Source organism: Botryllus schlosseri, chromosome 7 (assembly GCF_051294905.1).
Source record: "Botryllus schlosseri isolate E-star chromosome 7, Bs_hap1, whole genome shotgun sequence".
Classification (NCBI taxonomy): Eukaryota; Metazoa; Chordata; class Ascidiacea; order Stolidobranchia; family Styelidae; genus Botryllus; species Botryllus schlosseri.
The window spans coordinates 10,952,568-10,979,341 of record NC_137242.1 but is presented as its reverse complement, the minus strand read 5'-3'; the positions used below and the strand labels follow the sequence as shown (position 1 = coordinate 10,979,341).

Below are 26,774 nucleotides of genomic sequence, written 5' to 3'. Positions count from 1 at the left end.
AATAACCGTGTGGCCAAGTAAGATTGGCCAATACAATTCATTATCCTAAATTTACAAGGCTTCGGCCTTGCCTTAAGATAGCATATGGACTCAAATGGTCATCTTTTATTTCGAATGACACTGCTGACAAAATCTTTATCGAGACACGACGCAGAGGTGGTCAACGTAGCCAGGTTGCTATACTCAGGTAATAGAAGTACCGCCGTAAATTTACACTCAATTAAAAGTAGAAGTAACAATTTGAAAGACATGTCAAAGTGCTTGAGTCTACGTAGAAAATGAAGATTTGTAAAGTACCTAAGTAAATAGTTTCAAAGAGTAGGCTTGGTCGATGGACCTCATATTTTAGCGGTTAATCTAGAATGGCCGCTTTCTTTCTTTCAAAATTGCTGGGTGCATCTTTCGACTAACGCATAATGACCAAAGAAACTACAAATATAGGGGCAATTTTCGAAAATATATTCATCCACCGTGATACAGGGGTTATTTCGCCCATATGCCATGACAATTTGACTCTTAAAAGTGACGCACGCATATCTCAAACTACTTTATACTATATACAAAAACCAAAAAGATTACCACTTATTCCGAAAAAGTAGAGGTAACCTATTTCGTTACTGACGACGTCTTGACAACAGTATTACGCGTGTCTCGATTGAACAAGATGAATTGCAATTAATCAATCAAATAATTCATGCTGATAAAATCGATCACGAGGGAAGTGTTACGACAACTAAATTAATGATCATTAAGTAAAAAAGCATAATAAGTAACATATTAGACTCGAGGAGTTCGGCTAAATTTGCGGTAAAGTCTTACAACTTCAACAAAGCTTGCTTTACCTCAGTAAACATACCATTTACGCAAGCGATAAAACCACAAATGCAAGATGTAAGACAGAATTATGATCCTTGGTGGCTTGATTCGAGTACTTAGCTGTAATCACGCGATATCAATAAACATATTTGAAAAAGAGGTGGCAGGAAATTTACGGGAAACGTATAGGGCTTGGGAATCTCTTCTTTTTATAGCTGTGTATATTAGCCATTCCATGGCAGTTTGTAATGAAACGGAAGGCCTTGAATTCACAAGTAATACCAACGTTTGGATCATACCTGACTAGTTGTGCGTATGTTTCACTGCCGCGATTGGTTAGCGTGGATCTGTAGGTGGAAGGATATGGTGCCACCCTTTCAAGACACTAATTTTATCCGATGATTCGGGAATATGTTGTCAATTATGTCATCACTTACCGTTATGTACTTATTCTACAGCCTAGTGTACTTGCCTAAGAAATATATAACGACAATCAACATGCGTTACGCGCTGTTTTCGCTCTTGAGCGTTATTGCGTTTACAAAACGGGTAGCCGCAAATTCACCTATCGCAGAAGGACTGGCCAAGGTCGTGTTGATGCAGCAAGGTGTAACTCCGGAGGAAATTTCACGATACGACATAGAAAACACGCAGCGCAGCTATGAACAGGCACTTGGTTACTATGAAAATTATCCCTACGAAGAAACCGCTACATTTGATACCACATCTGGACCCACGAAAGGGGCGAAATTTGCAGAATCCTATGCATTTTACAGCATTCCGTTCGCCCAACCTCCTGTCAGGTCGGTTTGATCTGTCAAACAAGAGTAATGAAATCGAGTGTTGGCCAACTTTCTTAACCAGTTTCAAATAGGTCTATAGAGCTTATAAGTTTCCATAATCTATATGGACTGAACCAGATATTCGTACTGAAACTATGAAAGTCGATGTGTGACTGATTTGTGGCACGCTGAGGTGGTCACTGCTGAGCGAAGCTACTCAAGTAGAAAGAGAAATAGCTCCATACATTTCCACTCTATTCCACGCAGCAATTCCAAGAAGTGTCAAAACTACAAAAAGTAAAAGTATAATCTGAAAGGTCTGAAAAGAACACAAGTAAGTAGTTTCAAAACGTAGGTTCGCATACTTTTCTCAGTTAATATCAGGTGTACGTGTATATGCTTTTGGAATTAGAAGATGTGTTATCAAAACGCAAAATGACTATAAGGACACTACAAATAGATAGAATGTTCGGAAATATATTCAGTTACCGTTATGCAGGAACAGGAGCTATTTCACGCGGTTCTTATGACAATTTCACTAATAAAAGTAATGCTTATACAAAAACTACTTTATGCATTTCAAAATCCACTTCCACATGGTAAAATAGTAATAGTGCTGTCTAACAATCTGTACAAGTAGAATTGGAAGTAGCCTAAAACTATAACCGATTGAGTAAGTAGTGCAAGTACCATAGTACCTATGTGCTCCGAAAAGTAGGAATATCTCGTTAATGAGCACCTTTGGTGACACATGTCGATATGCGAGGATGGAATCGATAACACAGAATTCCGAAAGCCGCCCAGCAGACTCTGAAATATACCTAATTAACACAGTTGAATTATCAGATTTCAAGCACCGCTGGCAATAACGACCCCGCTATCATCCATCGACGCGACCAAACCAGACATCGTCGTGTGCGAACAAGTGCGGAAAAATTGCACAAACGGAGTATGCACCCAAAACGTAAGATTGCGTTTTCGAAAATGGAACGTAACCTATGCAAATATGGTCAAAGTAGTCAGCGTTGCTGCTCAAGTATAGAATAAGGAAGCCGTAAATCTCTACTCAATTACAAGGGGTAGCAGTTCCCAAAACATATCAAAACTAGCCTACTTCAAGTGGTAGCATAGAAAATAGTAGATATGAAAACCACAAAAGTAAGTAGGCCTACTTTGAAAAACTAGATTTTCTTGCTGGGCTGCATACTGTTAGCAGTTAATAAATGGCGGTTACTTTCGTAATAGCAAGGTGTATCTTCGCAAATGAGGCATAATAATTAGAGGCACTACACATACTAGAACTGGAATATTCGAAAATATATTAAATTGCCGCACGACATGAGCGATTATGAGGATTTCACTCACAAGAGTGATTCAAACTCATCACAAAAAGAAATTATACTTTTCAAAATAACAAGCGTAAAAAGTAATAGGTGTTGCCTAGATATTGTTCAAGTAAAAGTGGAAGTAGATCAAACAAAACCGTTTGAGTGCTGCAAATATAGAGAGGGCTACCGGAGCAATCCGAATAAGTAGAAGTACTTCGTTGCTGGTCCCCTCTACACTTCTGCAACACCAATTCTTTCTATTCTTCGAAATTACAATGAAATGTCGGTATTGGCCGTCTGAGTCTCGATTCATATGACCTGATCCGAGTCATGCGCATTGGAATCATTATGAAGAAAATTGACCGGGTGTAAATGACCATAGTAGTCTACAAACACCATTAATACCACAAACAACAACCTCGTCTACACTTATACTTATCTGGTAACGATACACCATTCTCGTATTCAGACCAATGAAGATTGCTTGGTGTTGAACGTCCATGCTCCACTGGCAGTGGATATCACTGCGACTGGCGCCGCGACAAGCGTGCGTCCTGTTTTGGTGTGGTTTCACGGCGGAGGTTTTTTCGGCGGGGCGGGCACGATTCCAGAGTTTGAAGCGAGATATTTTGCGGAACAGACGGACGCTGTGATCGTAACTGTAAATTACAGGCTCGGTAAGTGCCTTCACTGCCTTGGACAATATTCGTCACCAGGGTTGTGGAGTCTGGATTGAGTCGCAGAATTTTTAGCACACCCTTTGAAGTTGGAGTTCGGCAACCGTTTATTGGCTGGAGTCTGACTCCTACTCAGACTACTTTAAAATCGAGCCAAATGCTGTCAAATGTTACTAAACGGCTCAGTTACAGTTACAGGTAGGGTTACATTTAAAACAAATGATTGTTTAAAACATGTTTTACACAGTTTTGTAAACAAAGGGCTTTTAAAAATATTGTTGTATAAGTTGTATAATTATGCGATAATTGTGTAAATACTTTCCAAAAAATATGTTGTATGAGCCTACGGACGATTACCACCCGATATAGCCGACTCATACGACATGGGATCGTTGGAACCCCCAAAATAGTCGGTTCAACAGCTATAGTACGTAGATATTTCGTCGAAGGAGCTATATTTACCCTATATATTTTCAATTGTCAATGTCAATCCACTATGCCGTCACAGTTGAATATTCGTGACGTTATGGTTCAGAAAAAACATGTTTTAAACAAGGGCCTTGTTTTAGACATGTTTGTTTCAAATTGATTTTTGTTTTAAATGCAACCCTAGTTACACAATACCTTCACAAACTTAATTTCATTCCTGCGAACAGGTTGAATGACCCCTGGTAATAATAAAAACTAAAATCGTAATAAACATATCATTTTCCAAGTACATTTGCAAGAATGTTGGAGTCGGAATTCCGTGATGAAAATGTTAGTGGTCGGAGTTCGCCTGTTTGACATTTTCGGAGTCGCAGTTAGAGTCGGTGATAAAACGAACCGACAACACAGCCCTGTTCGTCCATCGTCACTGCCGACTGCCCAGCGTGTAATGCATGGCAGTGGTTCTTAACCTTTTTTCCCCAGCGTCTCCTTTCAAAAATTGCCTGGGTCTGGCACCCCCTATTTTAAGGACTGCAGTAAAATAATTGGTCGAAGTCCGGTTTCGGGTTGAGACTTCACTATTAGACCACTCGACTAATTAACGGTATAATTTTAGATGCTATTTTCGGAATCAAATCCAGGTTGTTATAACGACCATCGGGTAAGGCCTACGGCAGGGGTGGGCAATTATTTTACTCCGCGGGCCAAATGACAAAAATAAATACGTTGGCGGGCCGAGTAAAATTTTTTAGCCACGTTCTCCAGAATATTTTAATTTAATTTACAAATTGCATTGTTAATAAAATGCGGCTCAGTGAATGTGTTGATATCAGGTAGTAAGAAAGTGAAAGTTAATTAAAAACATAGCTATTTGCTGTCATGATTCGAAACAAAGTTAAACCTGATACATTTTAGCTCTCTTCAAACACCTACCGATGTTCCTCTATTAAAAATAGAAAACAGTAGTTCTCAAACTTTTTAGGCACGCCTCCCTTAAGGATAGTGAATAATGTCGCTCCCCCTTATCATGATATCACAAAATATTAAAAGTCCAACCAACGGATAGTTTGATGGCATGGAAGATTATGGGTGTAGATGAGAGAATTGTGAAATATCAAAGTCGGACAGAGCAGAGCAGACAGACAGAGCAACAACTATAAAAGCTGGAGATATATCGCTTGGAGCGCGAAAAAATTGTTCAATAAACTTCGGCTTCGCGCCACCGTTCTGATTCTTTCACGTCTCCCAGTTCGAGAACCATTGCACTGAAATGTATATGCAATAGTACAAAGCTTATTTTCTTGGTTGTGCTGCCTCCCGAGCAGTGTAGGCTACAGCTTAAATACCCTTTATGCAGAGGTGGTCAGCAACGAAGTACTTCTACTTTTTCGAAGTACTCAAGTAGCTTTCCTCTACTTCTGGTACTTACTCAAGTAGATCTGATTTTCACTACTTCTACTTCGTAATATTTTATGATCTACTCACTTACTTTTCGCTATTTTCAGTTTGTCAAGTAGAAGTAGTTTAATCCTCCAATCAGAAGGATAGCCTGACGAATTTCGGGCTGTTTTCACGGAGTATCAACATTTCATTTTAATAAGAGTTGAGTAAAGTCAAAAATTTTCGTCGCGCTTCGCGCGTAGTGGATACGGAGTAACCAGTGTGATTTCATCTAAGTATCGGTGAATATAATTTATGTAGCGGGTTGCGTGGTTCCGTTCACACTGCATTGTCGCCCTTTGCCATATCAACTATTTCATCAGAGTATATATGGCTCATCATTACTTTGAACTGATGTTTAGCAATCGCTAGCATTCACTCATCATATCCTAATCTAGCAGTCCATGGCGTGTCCTAATCTGGACAGTTTTGAAGCTGTTTTAGCATACCAACCTTCGAAACGTTCCAGTCTAAAGACATGAAATACATGTTCCGCTTTTAGAAGTAGTATTTATACTTCACTTTCAATTCCCAGTATCATATACTTTGAGTTCTAATTAATATCAGTTCTTTTGTCTGGAGAACATACATGTTTACGAATAAAAATGTGTAGTAATGCCTTTCATTTCCGAAAACAAAGCTACACAATATGGCATTTTTACGGTCCACCATATTTTTAATTAACGTTTACTAATCACAAAAAGTGTTTACGTCGTATCCAATGCAACTTCTCCGTATTGCTCTTCGACTAAACTACAGGCCTTATAATAGGGGGGAGAGCGCCATTTTATGATGCTTTCTAAAACGTGCTGTTCGAGTAAACATAGGATTAGTATCGCATTTCCATATCAATACTATCATTTTCATCCCACGATGCGGACTAATGCTTATGCTGTCGAAAATTGGATACCTCCTGGTATGCATCAATATGAATCAAGCTTGGCACCTTTCGCATAGCTCAATTTTCACCTTTTGACAATCCAAGTGAACGAATTACGGTCGCTTTCACAACTACTTACTTACTTGAGTAGATTTAAAGTCAGTCAATTCTACTTCTACTTCAAGTAGTTTTAGGTTGCTTATGGAAGAAGTACTTGTACTCGTACTTGAGTAGATTTTTTTGTCGCTACTTCTACTTCTACTTGAGTAGCTTTCTTGACTACTTTGACCACCTCTGCCTTTATGTTTAGCGAAGCTTTCAGTTTTTAGCATGGCATCCTTTATGAGTAATAGATATATGATCAATTGATCAGTCGTATATAGTAATCGCAAGCACTGATTGCCTTGTTTTACGAATTAGGGATTTGGAAACATATCACGTAGAAAATTGAAACACATACCGTATAATGCGTAATGTGACAATGGCAACAAAGAAGGTTTGAACTAAACTATATGGAAATAGTGATTTCAATTGCTTCTCACTTTGCCACATTACCTTTATTTTACATCTGCATTACGCATGTCAGGTAGGCCACATAGGCAGCGCAATCGTGGAATATTAATGAACAGGCTTCAAAGTAAACGAATTTCCTGTTCAGTTGATACAGCCTATGGTTTTAGTTATTCAAAAAGCAAGTTTTATGTTTTGAATTCCAAGCAACCTTTCGCGGGCCGCATGTGGCCCGCGGGCCGCACTTTGCCCAGGTCTGTCCTACGGGCTCATAGCATTTGGTTCGAGATCGATGTACACATCCGTCGAAAGAACTTGGAGTAGCTAGCGTGACGGGAGTGTTTTAACGGGGAATTGGCAATCGAAAAGTACGCCAATTTCATTTTACATGAATTAAACCACTGCATTCATGGAAACGTCGTCGGTGGATATTTCGTGATGAGCGCAACGAAAAACGTTTGATTTAACATAATTGTCGAATGTTAGTTTGCAATGAGAACTCAGGGATATATAGAACTATTGTTCTACTATAAAATCATATGTCCTTACTACACCATTTACGGCGAGGTCATTTTTCTTCAGCGCCACCCATTTCGCCCTCTGAGCGTTCCCGCCCCTACAAAATCCAAGTCGCCTCCTGGCGGGCGCTGGAGACAAGATTAAGAACCACTGGTGTAATGCATTGCGTTATTTTGCATCATCGGACTTATGCTGAAAATTTTCAGGCGCGTTTGGATTCTTGGTTCATGGAGAGGGCGAAAATGCAATCGAGGGCAACTTCGGTATCAAGGATCAGCAGCTAGCTTTGCAATGGGTGCAATCAAATATTGCGAAGTTTGGAGGCAATCCGGATATGGTACGTTTTCGAATCACAATATTATACTGTCATCGAAGATAACGAACATAAAACTAACCTATACCGCCTTACAACGAGGCACACCAGCGCGATCTATGTATTAACATTCCAATCATGTATCTCAGTGATTGGCCTTGCTTTTCATATCATTGCTTCCGATCATAGCAGTATCATCCTCAGATACACGCATTTGGAATTATAGCTAATTACAGCTAGTGATTATCAAATTATGACGTCAGAGTTTATATTACCGGGTTGATAAAAGCACATTGTTCGGTAAGGCTGCCTTTGCTCTTCTGTCATCTGACTGGATGTCAAATTCAGTAAGACACGAAGATATCGATAGGCGGTATCGCCATCATTTTCCATCGCAAGGCTGTTGCGATATTTCGTTTTCATAGACGCTATTGCCGATAATTCCAAGATACATTGACGTGAATATTATGCAGGCTACCGGGTTATAAATCTTGAAATTTTAAGCCTTTTATAGTTGATACTTTTCGGAGAAGGATTGACTATCTATTCATTAAAAATATATTTCCTTTCGAATCCGTACTTCGCGTGGTTCTGTCTCTATTTTACATATTCACGTGGCAGCACTGCAAATAAAGCAGGGGTTCTTAACAACTCAATTTATAACAAGGGTGTCAGATAATAGATAGCTGGGCCGCGCGTTCCTATAACGGAGCTTCGAAGTAGTTGCAGACACTAAACTAGTCCCGTTAATAAAATTTGTTTAAATTTCCCATCATTAAATGCCCAAATTATCTATTCGGGGATAATTGTACCCACAAGTTAAGAACCGCTGATGCAGCATGCTAGCACGATCAAACCACAAGTCATTATTTATACCAGTGGTTCCCAACCTTTTTCGACCCATCGCCCCCTTTTCAAGGTCAACACCAATCATCGCCCCCCAAAATTTTGTGCACCGATAATTGGGCATACAGACTGTAATCACCGGCGGGTTGACTAAAAAAAAAAAAGTCATCTTTCTCCGCTCAGAGCTGCAAATCACGTTTTTTCTCTCCGAATTGCTAGGTGGATGACTAAAAAAAAAAAAGGTCAGCCGTTTTGACGCGTCATCGCCCCCCTATCGCCCCCTTCGCTATTTTCGCCCCCCCCCCCCCCCCCGTCGCCCCCTTTGTCCATTTTCGCCCCCTATCGCCCCCTTCGTCATTTTCGCCCCCCTAGATCGCCAAATCGCCCCCTGGGGGGCGATATCGCCCACGTTGGGAACCACTGATTTATACTTTACTGCCCAAATCAAAGATATTGGTACCTTGTTGACACACAGGTTACAATATTCGGAAACAGCGCTGGCGCACAGTCCGTTATGCTTCACCTTATATCTCCGGTAAGCAAGCCGCTTTTTCACCGCGCAATCATGGAGAGCAACCCTGCAGTGTTTCAATACCAAACGATTGAAGAAGCCAAAAGAGTGTCAGCGAGATTGGTGCGCATTCTGAACTGCACTGGCACCACAGAGGAGGAGCAAAAATGCTTGATGTAAGATAAGCAAAAAGCAAACATCCTCCGGCGACAACAAGCCTATTGTCTGTATAGCGATCTACTCTAATAGCTTGTTAATTGTTATGTATTCCTTCAGGGAAGCTGATCCCGAGATTCTCAATGTAGCGCTTCTGCTTGTGATGCCGTATTCACTTATCGAAGATCAAGACATCTTTAGCACTGTTGAGGCATTTCGACCTGTTTTGGACGGAGTGGAATTTAGAAAACAGCCGCTTGAAAGTTTTCGCGACGGGGACTGGAGCGTGGAGAAGGACGTAATCGTTGGAACCAACGCGAATGAATTGGAAGTAATACAATATTACATACCGAGGCAAACTCCAGGAGGGACTCCCATACCGTTTCCAGAAAGAGCATTCATCGTAAGCCGCCTGAGCTACTACCAACGTGACGACTAATATTAACTGTCTATGGTTATAGGCCTTGAATAGATTCCTTTTTGGAAACGAAACCGGCGATATGGTATCCGAAAGGTACAAGGCGGACTATGGAGATGGTTTTCGGATCGATTATCGAGTGCTGCTGGGTATTGAAGCCTCGCATATGTTTTTCATGTGTCCAAGCAGACTCATGGCAAGGTATAAGTCAATATGCATGTTTGCATACATCGATTCTTGCGAGAAATTAGCGAGGCTTGTTTTAAATGCTGATATTAATACTTTGACCTCATTCGGATCGCATCCGCTATATGATACCCGAACAGAACGCCCCCTAGATCAGTCCATCCCTGTAAGGGCAATTCCATCGCTACCGTTTATACCTAATAGTCATGACACACACGTCGACATCGACGATACGCAATTCAAGAACGAGGTGGATTGGTAAGGTTGGACTTGAAACCTATTTGGTAATATATATTGGCTTACCAACCCATGTTAATTTGCGATTTTCTTTTTTTGGAGGGGGGCATGGTCCCCTGTCTATGCCTGTGTCATGAGATCGGGATTCGTAGTTTGAATATAGAGATCAAATCCGGAACCGTATTTTGATTATAAATTAGTACATTTGTTCATTTTTACGCCAGACACTTATTCAGCACTTGAATAAGTGCTACATGTGTAAGTCCCCACTGCAACTTTTAGCTAGTTCGTCTGTTTTAGCTTGCCGCCATCCAGAGTTGACAATATAGTACATTGACAATGAGGAATTTTCAGATTCGCTTCTACGACAGCGACAGCTGGTAAAGTCTACTACTATAACAATATTCAGCCGATGGATGGTCCGACCTGTCCCGATGTAGTGAAACCGGTCGAAATGTGCGGGCTTGCATTTCACGGTGCGGAACCTCCATTCATTTTCAGAAGCGGACCTTTCTACGGGTATGCGGACTTCTTCATAGTTCATATCAACTGTATGGGGCTGCGTATAGTCAAAAAATAGTTGATCAAATAGAGTAAGTGTCATTGCGATCGATTACAACGATGTAACTGTTTAGGCCAGTTGTTTGATAATTGTAAGAAGGACCGTAACTGCCACAACCCAAGCTCCCCCACCCCGCAATAGGGGGAGGCCCGTGCTCGAAGGGGGCCCAAATTTATTTCGTGAATGAACATAAATTATGGAGTATTTTTCTGAAAATTTAAGTAACTTTACTAAATTTTTTTCATGCTACGCGCGATTTAAAGTCGCGAAATTTCATTTATAGTTTAGTACGTTTGGGCGATTTTAATATATTTACACAAAGCAGACAGAAAGTCACGAAATAACATCATGTTACGAAGTCATTATACCAACGGGACCACCCGAATATGTTTAATTATTATTTACGCGCCCTACATTTTCCAAAGCAACACCTCACTTAGCGCTCTCGGTAAATCTGATTGCGCGTGCAGAGAATGGATAAAAACTCATAGCAATATATATGCAATTCTCGATGCTATTGACCGATTCAATCATGAATGATAGAAAATTTTAGCGCACCACGCGATTGGAACCGACCCGCTAACGAGCATAACAAATCTAGGGGGTCTGGGGGGCTCCAGGTCTATCACCCTATTGGAGGTTAAAGATCAACGTTTTTTGGGGGTGCTGACGAAGTGCTGTACCGGCCCTGATTGTAAGTGACCGATTGAATGCAATTGTTTATCAGCTCAACACTCCACAAAATACTGAAATAATGTGAAGTCAAAATGACTTGCTGAAGTAATTCATACACCATCTTCGGCTACCATATATATGGAAATGAATAAACATCTTAAAAGAGGCATGTTGAGTGAGAATGAGAAGGCCAACAAAAATCGCATGAGGCTGATGGTAAAATGTGATCCCTGCATCTGCATGGTATAGGCCTACTAGCTATTAGTAGCTATAGACCCGCGATCGACCCCTCATGACAGAAAGTGTTTCCGCATTATTCGCACTCGTCGCGGCTGGAAAGATGGTGAGAGCAATTTCGCCACCTATTTAAGCGTCTTACTTTTAGCGGTCATATGCGTATTTACGTCACATTGTACCAGTACTCCCGCCGTTTATCAGTGCTCACTTGGATTTCTTCACTTGGACATTCAAAGCAATGGACAGGTTTCCGCCCCATACCGAGAACAGATAACTCTCACTCACTGGGACTCACAACGGCGAGTTCAAGCTCAGTTGCGCTACCGCACTGCGCGCCGAAGCACCAATCTCCGCTTCAAGACTCGGGAATATTAACTAGATTCCCGTTAAGCTTGTCGACTGACCCATGTTCATCTGCTGCTAATATGAAACCCCTCTCCGCTTCTACTTTCAAATCTCTCATTAGAATATTTGCTGCTGCGGGTGCCGGCTACTCATTTGGTTCTCGCGGGCTGCCGGTAGCCCGCGGGCGCCGCGTTGGTGACTCCTGCCCTATACTCTCCGGCGACGCGTTCACCGCGTGGTACCACTCACTATAGTGAGCTCTTCCATATGTTTCGTCGTGGAATTCATTTTGTACATCTTTTTTTTTGTGCAATGCTAACTGCAGACTACATTGTAAGGGGTATCAAACACGTGGCCGAAAGCGAAAGCAAGTGCCAAAACAATTTAAACAAATACTTTAAAATGTGATAATCCATCGTAACAGACGTGACTTGCTACACAGTAAATCACATTTTCACGATGTGTGCGCTGATTCTGCAAGGTCCCGTCCAATAAGGTCTACATGCGCAAGACATTGCTGGAACCCGCGGCGTCATTAATAACTACGAAATTGGCCTGCGAGTAGGGATGGTGTGAACCTCTGAAAGGTTCAGGTTCGTGTGAACGCGAACCTTTTTGAAAGGTTCTGTGTGATCACGAACGTGAACCTCGTGACGTCACGTGACGTCATATTGCTAATTCCAACCCTTTCTTTCAATGAAGTGATAGCCTAATATGCCCTATATTAATGTACACGATACCTAGCGAAGATTCGGCCCACATAATGCCACAATGCTGAAGTACATATCGGCGTTTTAAACGTCGCTAAATGTATCAGCCGCGGTAATCAAAGGATATAATAATTGCATAAAATCAATACATTCCGTCGCTTTGCCAACAATTTCGACGAGGACTTACCAAGGAATATAAGCTTACGCCTTAACGGTCTTAGCCAGACCGGACAATGTGTCCGGAGTCTGAGTATTGCTACATTGATATTGAGCAGAGTGTACAACGGGTTTCTATACTCGCTACCGATACCACAAACAACAAGTTATGCAGCAGTAGCACGCACCTTAATCGCACGGATTTGGTTTTAATGATACAGTAAAGATATGAAGTCAAGATTGACCCAGTACGACCGTTCGATTTTTTTACATCAGAAGACGATATCAATGTCATTGATTGGTTGACTAAGCATCATTCGCTGACTACGTATATCGATTGCGGGTCAGGCTCACAGCAGAGAGTCACTAAATATTCACAAACGGAAAGCTGGATATTCCGAGAAAATTTTTGCAACAAAGCAAGTAAAACTTTTAAGGTTGTCGAGGTGCATGATGCATGCTCGTTTAGTGTTGATTTTTTATGCTGCCAGCACCATGCATGGAGTGGCCCGCAGTTGAAATGCAATAAATTTGAGCCAAAGATCTTATAATGGAGTGAAAATTACAATTTACCAAAAGGTTCACAGTGCAGAACCTACCAAGGTTCTGTTGTGAACGCGAACCTCTAAATTTCCGAGGTTCACACACAGAACGCGAACGTGAACTTCGCGTTCACACCATCCCTACCTGCGAGCAAATTTGAGTTTGAGACCCCTAGACTAAACCATAATAATAACAATCGTCAATAATGGCAAATAGTACTTAGTTAATTTGCCTCCGCGGCTATAGTGTTCACAGAAACTGCCGCGCAGACCTCGCTCAACCAGTCTGTTCTTTGCCATTTCAGGTACGATTTCAGAAACTCGGACACTAACGCCGCCAACCAGTTCAACTACTACTGGACCAACTTCGCCGTCACGGGAAATCCGTCCGACAAAGGCACTATTACCGGAGCGGGACACAGCCTCGCTACACAGGCAGATTGGCCAGAGTACAACGATAACAGTCAAAATGATTACGAAAACGATGCCTTCCGCGCAAGTCACATCGAGATCGCGCGGCTGAGAACGACCGCGTCCTGGCAAAATATCATGATAAACGGAGAAGCCGGAGGCAACGCGATACAGGACGGCTATCTGGAAGATATATGCGACTTCTGGGATAGTCTGAACTATTATGTTGATCTCACGCCATCAGAAAGCACAACCACCTCCGCCGTGTCGAGTACGACATCCACTGGGACAGATAAGACCACGACATCCATCGGGGGAGATAAGACCACGAACATGCCCGTGACTTCACAAAATACCAGTACACCAAACGTGGGTGGGAACATTAACACGACTGTTGCGGCTGAAGCAACCACATCCTCCGCAAATCAAGCGCTATATAACCTTCCAGCGTTACTACTCTCGAGCGCATTTCTCGCTCTTTTCTCTAGATTTTAATTTGGAACCGGCTATCGTATACGCACATTGTTACTTTTTGGTGCACGAGCCATGGACTTAAATCAAGTGTTGCCCTAGAAGTGTAGCGTCCTCAGTTTGCAATGAATCTGGTATGAATGAAGGTTATATAGAGAGTGTCAGGACAGATTTCCAGCATCCGGTCACGCAAACAGGGCCGTAACTGCGCACCCGCGTTAAGAAATTGGCGAGGACAAGTTCGGAGGTGCAGAGACTCATTTGTAAACCATCGTAGAATGAAATGACTCGGCAGATTTATTCAACTTCACAATGGTACGTGGAAGCCGAATGAGCTTCCTAGAGCTACAGCAGGGGTGGCAGCCTTTTGGCTGTTCAAGGCCGGATTTCGATTAGCTACTTATGTATAGCTTACGGCTGCATTCCAAGGCATATAGCCGTAATGAACTGACCTGACGCCAAATACCCATGTTAAACTGATCATGTCCATTTCCAGTGAACGCCGGACGAATCTACCTTTTCATATCGGCTTAGGCTAATATACGCACCGAAGTAGCGAGTGGTCATGAATAGCGAGTGATTATGAATATTAGTTACTGGAATTAGTTACGGTCGCGTAATATGGTTCCACATATTACTATGTAAAACTTATCCAGAGGTGGTCAGTAACGCAGTACTTCTACTTATTTGAAGTTCTCAAGTAGTTTTCCTCTACTTCTGGTACGTACTCAAGTAGATCTTTTCGCTACTTCTACTTCGTAATATTTTGTGATCTACTTACTTACTTTTTACTATTTTCAGTTTGTCAAGTAGAAGTAGTTTGATATCGGAGTAAGAAAGATAGCCAAAGGAATGTCGGGGTTGTTTTCACGTAGTACCAACATTTCATTTTCATAAGTCATGTAATACCCAGAATTTTCGTTGCGCTTCACGCACAGTAGATATGGTGTGACAAATATGTTTTAACGAAAGTATCGCTGAATATAATTTAGATACCGGGTCGCGTGGTTCCATTCACACCGCATTGTCACCTACATCAAATATTTTATCACAGTAAGTATGACCCTCCCCCTAACGTTTGAAACTACCGTTTCACAATCTAGCAATTACCTATTATACCTAGCAGCCCATGACGTTTCCTGATCGAAAAATGTGGAATTTGACTTTTTTAACGTTAGACCTGTTTTAGCAGACCGCCGTTGAAACTTTCTGGACAAAAGACATGAAATATATTTTCCGCTTATTAGAAGTAGTATTTGTATTTTTCTTTCAATTACGAGTATTATACATTGAGTTCTAATGATAGATTCAGTTCTTTTGTCTGGAGAACAAACATGTTGGAGTGTAAAAGCAAGTGTAGTAGGCCTAATGCCTTATATTTTCCTAAAATAAAGCTATACACTATATGGCATGTTTATAATCTGCCATATTTTTAATTAACGTATACTAATCGCGCAAAGTGTTAAAGCCGTATCCGACACAGCTTCTCCGTATCGCTCTTCGACTGAACTAGGGGCCTTATAATAGGGGGAGCGCGCCATGCCGTGATACTCTCTAAAACGGGGTGTTTGAGTAAACAAAGGATTAGTATCGCATTTCCATATCAATACTATCATCTACATCCCATGATGTGGAAGACTGCTTATTCTGTCAAAAATTGACACCTCTTGGGATGCATCAATATGAATCAAGCTCTCTACATCTTACACATAGCTCGATTTGCAGCTTTTGACAGTCTATGCAAACGAATTACGATAGTTTTCACAACTACTTATACTTACTTGAGTAGATTTAAAGTCAGTCAATTCTACTTCTACTTCAAGTAGCTTTAGGTTGCTTATGTGAGACGTACTTCTACTTCTACTTTATTAGCTTTCTTGACTACTTTGACCACCTCTGGACTTATCCTTTCTCAGCCCATGTGAGCAGATTCACCGGCAGAGTTGATGGAGGGAAATGTAGGGAAAGTTATAAATGATGATACATCTTCGGGTGGCCCATTTGCTATTACCAGTCATGTCATTATAGTTGCGTGCTGTTATTTCTTGACCTCCCATTAGGATTGTCGAAAGATATTGGGATCGCCCAAACGTACCAGAAACAAATTTCATTTGTGAGGAGCACACGATTCCAAGTTGGTATAGTTCTATATACGGGACGCAACATTTTCCTCTGCTTGCGGCGAAGAGAATTAAAAGATTGAATAATATCTCCGAAAAATTCGGGAGTTAGGCCTAATTCGTAAATTCAATTCCACGTCGACGGTCGCCAACACATACGAATTGCATTGCGTGTCGATGGCCGCACAAATTTCATTCTACGGCCGCAGGTTGGTCACCCCTAGTACGAAAGGAATATAAAATAAATATGAATTTGTGATATGGAGCTACACCATCGTGCTTGTAGAACATTACAACGATGAAGGAATAGGTGGATTAAAAGCGAATCTCAACTAAGTTATGTCTTGTGCAGTGTACTGTTCACAGATATAGTGAGTAACGAAGTGCGGGAAATAAGTATGTTTTGTCTAATCACAGTACTTGCTTGAGAGGTCATTTTTCAGATTGCTTCCGCAATTACTTAACATTTTTTGGACAAAACGCTGACCTTTTTTCACTAAATCAAGTATTTTGTTTGGCAGAAAGTACTTTTTGAGGCTGCTTACTTCCAGGGTTCTTTCCGAAACTTTTATACACTACTTCCACTCAAAGTAGTTTTGACATGGAAATCATTATTTCTGCTTATAATTGAGCAAATATTTTCGGCATTACTTCAACGTCTACTTAAACTAGGTTTACCGCACGTCCTCTTTTAAGAGGATTCGTCCTCTTTTTTGACAGTGTCCTCGGAGGACGCCCAAATGTCCTCTTTTTAGAGAATTTGTCCTCCGTTTTGGAAATTTTGTTTAAATATAGGTTAAAATTCGACTGAGATAAAGGAAATCAGTACCCAAGTAAGAGCTGGAAAGTTGACCTTTTTTTAGTCAACCAACCACAAAGTCGGGACGATTTTTTCCGGATTTTAGTCCAGCATTGTAAGTCTGAATATTTTGAAAATGTGTCCTCTTTTCAGATTTCCAAAATATGGTAACCCTAACTTAAACAGCAACACTAAATGCTTCGATAACCTCCGAGTGTACTGTATACACTTACTGGGCACATTAGCCATTATTAACCTGATCTGGCACTTGCTGGACAGTGGTCAGTGACTACCTTTTCAAAATAGAGAGAGAGAGAGAGAGAGAGAGATATGATATTCTTTTTCGCCTGCACCATCGAGATGCTTTGACGACGGAGTTGCGATACGGCCCCATGAGGTCATCTAGTCTGCGCCCCCGTTTTTTTCTCCTCCATGCTATCCGTGATTGCTGAGCGCTTAGCAGGATATCTGCGGATACCATTTTTCGAGTCTTTGGTGTGACCCGGCCGGGAATCGAACCCACGACCTACCGCTCGAGAAGCCGGACGCATAACCATTACACTATCTCGCTCAAAATAGGCTTTTCAAAGTAGTAAAAAACTTCGATATAGCAACAAACAATGTACAGCATTCATATTGCCAAAGTTGTGGAATCGAAACTTTTCGAGTTTAACATTCGTTCGTGATGAGTCAGTCTAAAAGTTTCTAGTGGAATGAATTTGACAATATGAACAATGAACGTACGGTTTGTTGCTCCTGACATCACTACAAGTCATCACGGTTTACACCACCAGCGGGCAGAACCTCGCTACGCTGACTTCGCTATATGTTTCAAGACCATCAGTTCACAACCGTCAAGATCGTTTAATCTCAGAAACAAATATTTCGAACAGAAAACCAACGCACTGAAAACGCAGATCGACTCCGGCCGCGCGACAGCCAAAACAGCGCCGCGCGCTTACGAGCACGGTTCGCCGCATATGGTGCGACTGAGTCTCAACGCAAACGAGGCGTCTAGACCTGCGAAACCTTCGGAGGCGATCACCAGATTCCGCGGATCCCCTGCTATTTGGGTGAGCTGGACTCGATCCAGACGTCCCCGAGGCGGTTCGATACCGAGCACGAGCACCTGCAATAAATATTAAGATGTAAATTTACATTGCTGACAATCGATCGTGATTTCGGTGGGTATATCTCGTTTATTGTGCTTGGAATTAGTACACAGCTTAGTCACAGGAGTTATGAGTCGCCAAATACGGTATTTTAGGCGCAGGATTGCGATGGGGCAGTGGGACAATGGATCATTTGATATAACAATCAACATAAGAGTGCGCAGAAGAATGATCGTTACCAACACTCCCTTAAAAACATCCCGTGAAGTGTCACGCAAGAAATGGAGCTCAATCAGGTTATTTTACCACCCCCGGATCGACAAGCCGGCAGCGATCTTCATTAAAGTTTCATCACGATTCCAAACTTCGGGCTCGGAACCAATATTGGTCTTAGACACCTGCTGCTCTATCCAACTATAGATAACTAACCTACGGATAGATACGCAACACCCGTCGTCACGCTTGCTTGCCCGGAGGTAATTACTGATCAGCAATCTGAACGCAACAGAGTTGCTAATCCCATAGCTGACGACCCGCGTGCTTAAATTCAATAAAGTGGATCTTATTTGAAAGCTACTGTCGCACTGATTCCGAAAATATACATTAAAATCTAATCAGGGCAATGGAACCCCCTTGAAATACACCTCAAGTCTGAAAATCGGCATTGTTCTAAACGATCGCAACCACGCAAGGGCCATTGTTATGGTCATTGTGCTGCGTCGCTGCCATTGTTTGTCGATTTTCAGACTTTGAGGTGTATTTCAAGGGAGTTCCATTTCCCTGATTGGCTTTTAATATATATTTTCGGAATCAGTGCGACAGTAGCTTTCAAATATGATCAACTTTATTGAATTTAAGCACGCGGGTCGTCATCTATGGGATTAGCAATTCTGCTGCGTTCAGATTGCTGAGCAGTAATTTCCTCCGGGCAAGCAAGCGTGACGACGGGTGTTGCGTATCTATCCGTAGGTTAGTTATCTATAATCCAACAGTTCTCAGTTTCTTGCTAATTGTTGCGGTGTTAATTTTTACAGTATATATGCGTTTCATTTCCATCCATCGTTTTTGCTAAAGTTCAGTTGTGTTTCTGAATTCGAAATAAATTTGACTAAAAATGTGCTTTTTGACCCATTGTGACCCACCTTCCCTATGTATTAATTACAATACAACTTGTCAACAACGGCCTGCAAATCTGCGGGAAAATATCGACTCTTCTACCTTGCTCTCATATGTATTAAGAACGTCACAATGGAAAACTGAGTAGGAACAACTGAGAGGTTCTTCATCACCAACCACCTCTGGAAATAACCAGCACAGAAATGGACTTACAGTTGCGCCTGCATTCCGGAGGTCGTCTGCCGGGTCCTTGACATTATCTCCGGCCTTTCCGTCAGTGATGACTAAGACCAGGTCTTGTACGTCCGGTCTATTTCCGTTGGCCACGGATAAGCTAACATCGAGGGCATGAGCGAGTCCGTTACCAGTGTTTGTACCTTACACGATGCAAATTGCATGTCACGAAACAACTCAAGTCGTGAATTTTTTGACAAACTTCTTCCATACTCTACCATAGTCAATGGGTTAGTTATGTATTGAAATGCTTATCAATTCAAAACGCCACCGATTCAAGATCGTGATATAATGCAAAGAACTTCTTGCAGGTAATTAACTTCAATATTACATTGAATAGTATATTCATATTGAAATAAGCCCGAATATTTTGGCTGACACTCATCAGGGGTAATCATCAGCCAGCAAAGATAGTAAAATTGCTTTATTACAGTATACCCTGGCTATTGATATTTTGCATCTTCCACTAAATCTTAACTAATTTACAGTAAAAAGTTGCATTTATAAACAGTTTTTTTTAAATTGTTAGGGTATGAGATGCTAGAATGGTTCCATTGTATAACCCAAAAGCACCCATACTATACCAATGCTATTGAACAGTGTATTCATATTGAAATGAACCCGAATATCTTCAGCTGACACTCGTCAGGGGTAGGTCTAATCGTCAGCAACTAGTAGAGAATTGGAAAGAACATTGTATATCAACAATCGTATCACAAAATATGACGTCACCAGCATGAAAGAGAGAGCGTTCAATGTACGATTTTTAGGTGGTACACGAACTCTTTTTGTTGGCAGAGTTTTGGTTGGTGTATTTTTATAAAAGTCGACTCCAAGGCACACAAATGGAATTGTGAACGGCCCCGCCCAACGATTCGAAATCGGTCGTCTCGATAATTATTCGCACAAATCGGATTATCTAACAGATGTTTGCCGATGGCAGAATTAATGGCCTTTGATCGGTCAGCATCAATCTTAAGCGGATGAGTTAAGGGTGAGCTTTTCACTGAGCGTGATGCACGTGTTCTGATAAATCTGGGGACATGTTGGTTTATGCGTTCCTGCAGACGTTTTGACGTTCTTCCCACGTAGCCACAATCATAGTGGCACTTATATTCGTACACTACATTACTTTGTTGGAGTGCCGGGAGAACAGCTTTGCGTGTTGAAGGGAGCAGTTGTGTTGTTGTAAAAATCACATTGGTTTTGACTGTGTCGTAACACTTGCTGACCAATACTGCGGCCCGAAATGCTGACTGGCAGATTCAAAGTTCAAAATACTGCTTGGAGTTAAAATGACTCGCGCTCCACACAAAAATCTCAGGTGGGCCGCAGTTTGGGCATCCCTGGCTCAGACTGTTGCGGTTTCCAGGTAAAAGTGAGTATTCTAGGCCTAGTTTTGTAGAAGTAGTAGTCTAGAATCATGAGTAGTTGAGTAAGTAATGCAAGTAGACAAACCTACTCAAGTACCCCAAAAACTACAAGTACTTTTCCCTGATCACCGCATTAAGGATAAATTGCAGGTAGCAGTACCAAATTTTGTTTGTACACTGCTTCTAATTCTACTTGATAATATTGTCGAGTGAAAAGTAGCCTACAACGGTACTAAGTAAAGAGAATTCATGAACAAACTCAATTGGTGTCAAATGAAGCAAATGAACCCGATTTGATCGTTTTTACTTATAGCAGGCAAGGATGAGTCGAGCATTGCCCCACTTTTTTTATCAGCATCGATAGACCATAAATTGAACGAAACAAGTAACTGAATAAAACTGACTGCAAAATTCCACATTTTCTCCCCCCTCCCCAATCGAAAAATCAACTCCCCTTTGGAAACCGCTGGGCTGAATCTTTCACTCTCTAGTATATTTCACCAGGTATGCTGCAACACATCGTGGTGACGATTAAACTAGAGAATCTTCATACCAGATCCGTCATACGGAATGCGTCCGAAAGCATTCAGCAGAGCGGAAATATCGTCGGGATAGCTGTTCAAGAAAATCTGAGTCCTTTCGTCCACGACGCGGTTATAACGGAATATCGCAATGTTAGCAGCGTCAGATGCTACCGTGAATGCACTGAAAAGAATAATAAGTATTGGATTGGAAATTAATGGGATGCAGATTGCATTCATAATTCATTCATTCATTTTCTTTTCATAGGAGGCCAGTATCGATGCGAGTCTACCTTTCACATTAATCTTACTAGATTACTTTTCCAGTGGATAGGCATATATGCTTTTCGACTATTTCCACTTCAACATTACTTTGAACCACAACTGCCTACTCTTAACACGCACTGCCAATAGTCATTTTGTGATGGCTGCGAAACTTCCTCCAAATATAATTCTTGAAATTACTTAATCACTTTTGAAACGACCATGCCAGAATTGTATTTTCAGATACAGTCGTCTCATGCGAAAAGAAATAGGCCCAAGTACTAAAAGCTGAGTAGCGAGAGATAATATTTTTAGTACAGACATTTTACACTCCTTGTCACAAAGAGTAAATTTATCAAGACAACCATCGTTCCGATACTATTTTTTACTGTAGAAGGTTGTTAACCTCGATTGGTCGTACAGCACCATAGCAACATACGACACATATATAGTACAAAGCTATACACAGTAGCGGAAATGGCATCTGTGAAGTCATGATCAGACCACAGACCAAATAATCTTCGATGCGATATTCTTTGTGGATGCATAAAAGGTATATATTTGAACTTGCTACATCAGTCACTGTGGTGATGTCATGATGACCTATACTCGTATTACCAGGAATAATTCCTACCTGATGATACTTCGAACGAATTGAGTCAGAGACACCCAGTTTTCTGCCCCGATGGAAGAGGACGAGTCCAGCACTATCACCATATCCATGAGGGCGTAGGGCGGACACAGTCCTAAAAACAGATGGAGCGCGTATTGCAAAGTGAAAAGGAATATCATAACTGTTTTACGTAGGAAGTGAGCCGGAATCAATCAGTAACGGAGTACTTCTACTCTCTCAGAGTACTTTTTGCATAATTGCACTATACTTACTCAAGTTGTTGGGATTTTAAACAACTTCCACATGTACTCAGCATCTTTCGTTTTTTTTTAGGCAGAGCTAGGTTTAGAATACTTACTTTTTCACCTACTTTTTACCTCAGACTTACTCTCGCTATTATAAACTTGCTACATCTATTTCTACTCTGGCACCACTCACTCGCGCAGCAAGGCTTTGGCAGCGACCACAATTGAGTCGGCCCGCAAAAGTTTCTTTGCCTGTCCGGGGGATAAAGCTCGTATCCGTCTTCGGTTTGGCATTCAAACGAGCAAACCGAGCCGATGTCCCGTCCATTGGTGCAGCTGATAACGCCGTTTTCAAGTTCGCCTTGATCGGGACAGGGGTTTCCTGAAAAGAGAATCGGCATTTTTTAATCTAAAGCTCAGTTCGTTCGGACTGTTTCAGCACTACATTTTTCTAATCATTAAAATCACCACTGTCAACTTATAATCAGCAATTACCTACCTAATTTACACTATCTATACATAAGCAATAAGCATAAACGGAGTCTTGGAAAATCCTAAGTGGGCCGTGCTACAAATCTGCAGATATAGAGTGACCATTGCAGTCAAAAAACACCACGAATACCACAAACAACAACAACACTCTCTGCAGCAGAGGTCTCAAACTCTTATGTGCTCGCGGGCCAATAATGAGTTATAGACATCACACGAGAGGACGCATCATGACATCGCAAAAGCTGTCGGGTTATAACATTGCAGCTAGCGGATCTTAGACATGCCACAATTTTATGTAGAATATTTTAAAATTTACTGAAAGATTGATCTGATACCAGAGTATTTAGACAGTGTAGTCTAATCCGGGATTCTGATATGGTCGTGATAAGTAGGCTATTGTTACTGTCATTGCCAAAGCCAAATTAAATCAGCATTAGATTTGACTTCGATTATTATTGGAACAGATCGATAACAACTTGAATATAATAAATAATTGTGACATAATAATAGCATTATTGTTTCTTAACCTTTTTAACGATCGTACGCGATGTGCTTTCAATAAGACTTATCGAACCCCCCCCCCCCCCCCCCCCGTCCATTTTCAACACAATTTATGATGGAAACTAGGCCTATATTTAAATCAGAAATCCCAATCACATAAAATTGCGTGTAGCGCGAAGAATATCTTCCAGTTGAATGAATGGCCCGGAAAATATTCCATAGCATACAGGCCTAATTCCACAATTGATCTCGTACTCCTGATGGGGAGCTTCGTACCCCGATGGGGTCTGCGGACCCCTGCATGGTTAAAAAAAAACCTGAAATAGACATGTCCAATCGCCGAAAATTCCATTGGTGTTACAGCGGTGGAGTGTACTCCTACCTTACTCGCCACCGATAATAACATGGATAAAGAGAACACACAACACCCAGGATATAACCAACTACCGATATGCGTCACGAGGCCACCAAATGCCAATGCCACAATTTTCTATCACGAATCACCAACGGGTCATGTTTTATCATCATGAACCAGAAATGTGACGTAAAAGCTGATCTTCTACCGCATGGTAGCTTTTACAAGTGATGTGATAGTGAAATTTGCTGGGATTTCAGATTTTTGTAGTAGTTTCAGGGTGAACTTTAACTTCTTAAATCTAAACAAAAGATATGACGTTTGAATATATCGTCGAATACTTGAAATCCCAAAATGCCGTCGCGGACCGCACAAAATGTTCTAGCTGGGCGCGTGTTTGAGACCTCTGCTCTACAGTCTACACATAATATGGGGTCATCTGAAAATTTATTTTTCAATATATTTTCGTCAACAATAATCAATAATTTGTATTTGCCATTCAACCAATAATTGCCCGCATTTTTACCAACGCCGATAACGACTATACAACATCGATATTATTGTCCGATCTAGTCTGTTCAGTATCATTTACTTCATGTAAAATTCTCCTATGTGTACAATGTAAACTGTATATTGTAAATGAACACTTACGTTCACATTCCGGCAGAGGGGCATCCCACTCTCCAATGCCAGTGCATTCGCTGAAACGACTTCCAACCAATCTGGAGGTAACATCGCAAGTAACCCTGAAATCATCAATCAATGAAGAGAATGAGCTGCAACATACCATACAGAGATGGTCAGTTATAAAATACTTTTGGGGAATACTCAAGTAGGTTTCATGGTAACTGAATAGAATGCATCTTTGGAAATTGCACATATTTCTATTGTCGCCACTTCAAATTAACTGCTGAAAGTTTGCGACCAAATGACCAAATCCACTCGAGCAATTTGCAGAGCAGTATTTTCTAATTCCACTTGAAGTAGGTATTGGAAATCTGTACTTGTATGTGTAATTGAGTGTAAATTTACTTTTACGTCTACTCGAGTACAAATGCCGACTGCCTTCACCACCTCTGGTGCCATAGCGGCATATCATATTCAGCTGCTCGCATTTTGTTTTGGCAGGAATTGATCCATGAGTCCCGATAGTTTTATTTTATAGCAGCATCAGATCGGAGTAAGAAAATGCATATTGGTGATAGAAACAGGGTAGCGGCATATATCATTTTGTCAATGGAAGGTATATTTATCTTGGCATCTGAGTATAGACCGCAAAATTTTAGATATTCTCTACTCATTGGCTTCGAGAACTCAAGAACTAGTACTGAATGGTAAAGTTTCCAGGAAGAAATATCAAAGCATCCTAAATGCAATTTCGGCAATTGAGGCACTAGAAATGAAATGTCCGGATAGCGGAATTCAAGTTCTTCCGATACCTAATTAGTGGGGCGGTTTTTTTTGACATGTCAATATAAGTCAAAATTGTAGCGTTTGGTCAAAAAACTGTCAAAATTGTTTACAAAGTAAAGAAAAAATTTTGCCACCTGCATTTCGTTTGTATCGTAAATGTTTGCACTGTCGGTGAACTTTTCATTTGACATTTTACAGCTTTTAGCCTACTTTATAGGCCTACTGTTGTAGACGGCCCATTATCTGCTCATTGTGAATCATAAACGGCCAAATGAAATAAATAGGTTTACCTGGAGTTATGCTCAACGTACCACAATATCCTAACTGAAGCAAGACTGCGTGGGCATTGGTTCTTATATTAAGAAGCGGATGATGAAAAATTGTGATGTAGACAAGATTGTCAGAAAGAAGCATCACGCTGTGTCACCAGCAGTGTACGCACAACTTCAGTGTTGCCAGACAACAACTGCTGCTGTTGAACGTTCTTTCTCCATTCTTGGCAAGCTTTTTAGTAATGACAGACACTTTCAACACGAGAATGTAGGAAAGTATCTTTCGTTGCACTGCACTACATTTTAATTATTTCTACAATAATACGTGATGTAACTACTGGAATTCTTCCACAGGGCCAGATTTCGCTGAAATAGAGTTTTTTTTGTATAAAGTTTTGTCAGTTTTTTAGTCAAAAAAGTTTTTTCATGGCAAACTACTTTGTAAGGACAGACAGTTCCAACCAGAAATGAGGATAAGTAGTACAATTCTAACATGATCAAAGAATGTAAAAATTTTGATAATGTAGGTCAAAATCTTTCGTTTTTTAGGTAAAAAGAAAGCGCCCTACTAATTAGCAATTTTCATACAACTTTGGTGCTAAGAGTTTTCATGTATAAGACAAAATATTCCGATATTTCTGCTCAACGAAGAAACAGGGAAAAATACGCCGAAGACTACTCTAACATATTGTCACTTCTATATAGATGCAAAATCGACACAAGTGAGCAGTTACGTTATAGTCTGACGACGGTACTAGATTGTGAATACTTACGAGCAAACGCTACGGAAGTTATTATCGTTTGTACAAGAGACAGTCCCACCAAAAATCCTACGTCTGGGTGAACATGTGATAGCTGGAAGAAGTTTGAAATAGTTCAACCCGAATAGTCCCATCTCAAAACGGCATTCTTTCAGGTTACTTACGACTACAGAATGGAAGAGGACCGTCCCATCTGCCATTCGACAGACAAACAGTATCTTCTAACCCTAATTGCTCAAATCCATCATTGCATGTCGCACTGAAACATAACATAAGTGTTACATATGCGGTCGAATGAACGGAAATGCAGTAACGGTATTAGCAAATTAGGGCTGTAATAAACAGACTGTGAAACCGCACGATGCATAAGATTCCAGATATGCGCCAGCAATTTGAGGTGGAATGATATACATGATCTGACACAAG

The 26,774-nt window shown here is 41.1% G+C and overlaps 2 protein-coding genes across 2 annotated transcripts in view; one reads left to right on the top strand and one right to left on the bottom strand.

Annotated features, from left to right (window-relative positions):
• Positions 1 to 1,253: 1,253 nt before the first annotated feature.
• Positions 1,254 to 14,266, top strand: LOC145443023 (crystal protein-like). Its single transcript, XM_080321006.1, has 9 exons — positions 1,254 to 1,619; positions 2,445 to 2,562; positions 3,396 to 3,603; positions 7,588 to 7,718; positions 9,016 to 9,227; positions 9,328 to 9,610; positions 9,669 to 9,826; positions 10,403 to 10,567; positions 13,581 to 14,266. Exons 1-9 carry the CDS (start codon positions 1,258 to 1,260, stop codon positions 14,179 to 14,181), a joined length of 2,238 nt encoding a protein of 745 aa, XP_080177132.1. The 5' UTR covers positions 1,254 to 1,257; the 3' UTR covers positions 14,182 to 14,266.
• A 3,654-nt stretch (positions 14,267 to 17,920) lies between these two features.
• The window catches only part of LOC145443020 (P-selectin-like), a 28,072-nt gene continuing 19,218 nt past the window's right edge, over positions 17,921 to 26,774 (bottom strand). The window contains exons 20-27 of the mRNA XM_080321003.1: positions 26,513 to 26,607; positions 26,361 to 26,442; positions 24,554 to 24,648; positions 22,748 to 22,936; positions 22,331 to 22,442; positions 21,465 to 21,616; positions 19,518 to 19,681; positions 17,921 to 18,205 (exon numbers count right to left, since the gene is read on the bottom strand). Of these exons, the coding sequence (XP_080177129.1) occupies positions 18,035 to 18,205; positions 19,518 to 19,681; positions 21,465 to 21,616; positions 22,331 to 22,442; positions 22,748 to 22,936; positions 24,554 to 24,648; positions 26,361 to 26,442; positions 26,513 to 26,607 (1,060 nt within the window). The 3' untranslated portion in view covers positions 17,921 to 18,034. The remainder of the gene's footprint in view (positions 18,206 to 19,517; positions 19,682 to 21,464; positions 21,617 to 22,330; positions 22,443 to 22,747; positions 22,937 to 24,553; positions 24,649 to 26,360; positions 26,443 to 26,512; positions 26,608 to 26,774) is intronic.